We start from the raw sequence: 2980 nt of genomic DNA on the forward strand, positions 1-2980 counted from the left end.
GAACTACTAAAAAAGATAAAATTATATTAAAACCATTTGTATTTAGACATTAATTGAAAGTAAATAAAAATTGTGTGTAAGATCTATCAATATTTCTTACATAATTTGAAAGAATAATCACCTCAGAGAAATTTAGAACCTATAAGTATTATTAGATAGATAGAATCTAATATATTTCAATAGAAGAAAGCAAACAAGATTTTAAAATCAACTCAAATAAAGCTAATTAATTTTCATAAAATAAATTATTTAAAATTTTCCACCTATACATAATAAAAGTTAATATTTAATTTGATTGGTAAAAATATTAACTTTGATTTATTAAATTTGTTTCTTTTAATAACTAATTTTTTATTAAGATGTCAAAAAGAAGGATCATAGAAACAAACTGTCATTATAGTCAAGCCACCAAAACCCATCAATGAGCAAAATTAATTAAACAATTAGTTCTCCAAAATAACTCTAATATACCATCACAATCACTATTAGCAATATTATTGTTTATCTCTAATTTGATTAAAGCATAAAAACTTCTTCAGCCTGATAGCTGAAGTTACATAATTCCGATTAAAAGTTCTAATAGCATACCCACAAAAAAAAAAAAAAATATCGCAAAATTTAGCCATGGCAACCATAGACACAACAGTATTCCAGCACAAACAAATTACTGGGAACCAGTAGATTATTTTTTAATATCCTCTCATAATTAGATGGATCAATACAAAGTCTATTACATACCAATTTGGAATTGATATAGTGATAAACATCGCCATTTACGTATCCATTTGCAATCACTTATTCACTAATATTGTGAAAAACATTGTAATTAATAAATCAATCGTCAAGCCAATCCAGGTCAAAGTGTGCTTCCACAATTTTAACTCGAAGATCCGGAATAGAAATATTCCGAGCCTGCAACCAGTGCTTTCCAATCTCCTCGTCACAGATAACGAGCTTGAGGGAACACATCTCACAAACTGTTGTCGGTAATATCTTCAGACGGGAACACTCTCTCATGTCAATCTCCCTCAAATTCTTGAGTTTTCCTATTTCCTTTGGAAGTTCTTTCAACCCTTCGCATCCTGAAATGTCTAGATATTCCAAATGTCCAAGTTCTCCAATTGACATAGGAAGCTCTTTCAAGAATGGTAACGCCGATAACCTTAGCATTCTTACATGGCTCATATTTCCAAAATTATCTGGTAACTTCTGAAGTAAATGACAGTTGGTAATAGAGCACGACAAAGCAGAGGTCATATTGCAGACCTCACGAGGCAACTCTTCTAAATCACTGCTGTGGTCCAGGTTAAAATATTTTAGCTTGGTTGTGTTGAATATGGATATATTTCCAAATCCTTCACATAAGCTCAATGATAGCTTCTCCAAGTTATCTAGTCCTTCAATGCTCTGTTTTTTGCCAAAGGGTAAAATCAGCCTCTCCAAGCGGATGCTCTTGAGTTGAGTGAGTGAAGATAAGACATCTATACCTTTCAATGTCGCCTTCTTTGCACCACAATTGGACACCATTAGAAATTCTAGTTTTTTCATGGATTTCAGAAAGGTGGGAAGAACATATTCTGTCGATGTGAAAAATAACAACAAAGCCTCTGTTTCCTGGAAATTCATATCATTGAGCTGATTTTCCTCAGTAGGGCCTGCACACAGTAGTTACCAAGTAAATCCGATCAGAAAATTGTGTAGTAATTACTAATAATGTATTGGATATCAATGTTAAAAAAATATCAATGTGCGAAAGAAATATCGATGTTTAAGAGTTTTAGATTAACTCACCAGTTTGAATGGAGAGGATTTTTGTATCAAATGCTCGTTGATTCACTAATTCGTATTTCTCCACCAAACTATTGCGTTTCCTTTCAATTAACAACCTCTCGCGGTTGAATAGATGATCTCGCTGTTCCAAATTCAATGACAAGTCTCGCAATTCATTACGCTGGGAAAAGTATAGCTCTGAAGCATTTACATACGAAACTGCTGTATTTCCTCTGTAAAATGTAACCATGTCAGTTTAGTGTTGACAAACACGATTAAAAGAAATACAACATCTCAAATTGTATAAAAGAAAAAGAAGTTACCTTGAATTGCTTGCCAAATTTAACATATTTCTTTTCCCAAGTTCTAATAAGATGGACAAAGCATCATTCCTTTGTAGCTGCCGAACATATACCCAAATGTCCAAAAGTATTTCAGCGTAGATTTTTCTGTCCCTCGGAAACAATCCCAAGTCTAGCAAGCAATCCTTGTTTACATCATCTAAGGAGTTGATACAGATCTGCCATAATCTAAATGGCCCTGTTTCCTTGTAATCTGATATTTGCGCTCGTTTAGAAATCTTTTTCATTGCCCTCTTCCAAGCAATTTGCGATTCTCCATTCACAGAGCTTGCAATCATCGACACCATTTCTTAAAAGTATTTGGAAACAGTCGAATTCTTTCGGGCTTGAAGGTGACTGCTGCGTATTACTGTGAGGTTTGTTTTACCTTCCGTGATTTCTTTTCTTTGTAAGGTTAACACGAATGTCTTCCTTATATAGGAAAATAAACAGGATCAGCAACTATTATACGACTTAGTTTTGTTGTTGAAGTTTCAAAGGAATTTGCGTTCTCCGCGTACACACGCATCTTGTTTACCTCCTGGTCATATTCAGATTTTGATATACACATTCTTTAGCCCATAGTTTACATTCTTTTGAAATAACAATCATAACGATATAAATTTTTTGTATTATTAACCTCTAATAAACTATTATTCGTGTTGAGTAGTAACCTGGCATTGGATGCTTCCTCCATTTTAGTTGAACATGTCAACAAAATTGCATTCCACCACCGAGTTTGACCAGAAAAATATAAGTCTGATAATGAAATAACTCTGAAAAGACAAGGAACTTGAGGCGAAGTTATTGAAAGCTTGTGCGACATAAATAGACAGAGTTTAACTGGAGAACACGGATAACGTGTGTAT

The 2980-nt window shown here is 33.4% G+C and overlaps 1 protein-coding gene across 1 annotated transcript; it reads right to left on the minus strand.

The window, feature by feature from the left end:
• Window positions 1-648: 648 nt before the first annotated feature.
• LOC149560701 (disease resistance protein ADR1-like) lies at window positions 649-2505 on the minus strand. Its single transcript, XM_089823651.1, has 3 exons — window positions 2094-2505; window positions 1792-2003; window positions 649-1655 (listed from the first exon to the last, which is right to left on the minus strand). Exons 1-3 carry the CDS (start codon window positions 2417-2419, stop codon window positions 835-837), a joined length of 1359 nt encoding a protein of 452 aa, XP_089679777.1. The 5' UTR covers window positions 2420-2505; the 3' UTR covers window positions 649-834.
• Between the last annotated feature and the right edge of the window lie 475 nt (window positions 2506-2980).

Source organism: Cupressus sempervirens, chromosome 4 (assembly GCF_028749045.1).
Source record: "Cupressus sempervirens isolate cs-2001-9-10 chromosome 4, ASM2874904v1, whole genome shotgun sequence".
NCBI classification, from domain to species: Eukaryota; Viridiplantae; Streptophyta; class Pinopsida; order Cupressales; family Cupressaceae; genus Cupressus; species Cupressus sempervirens.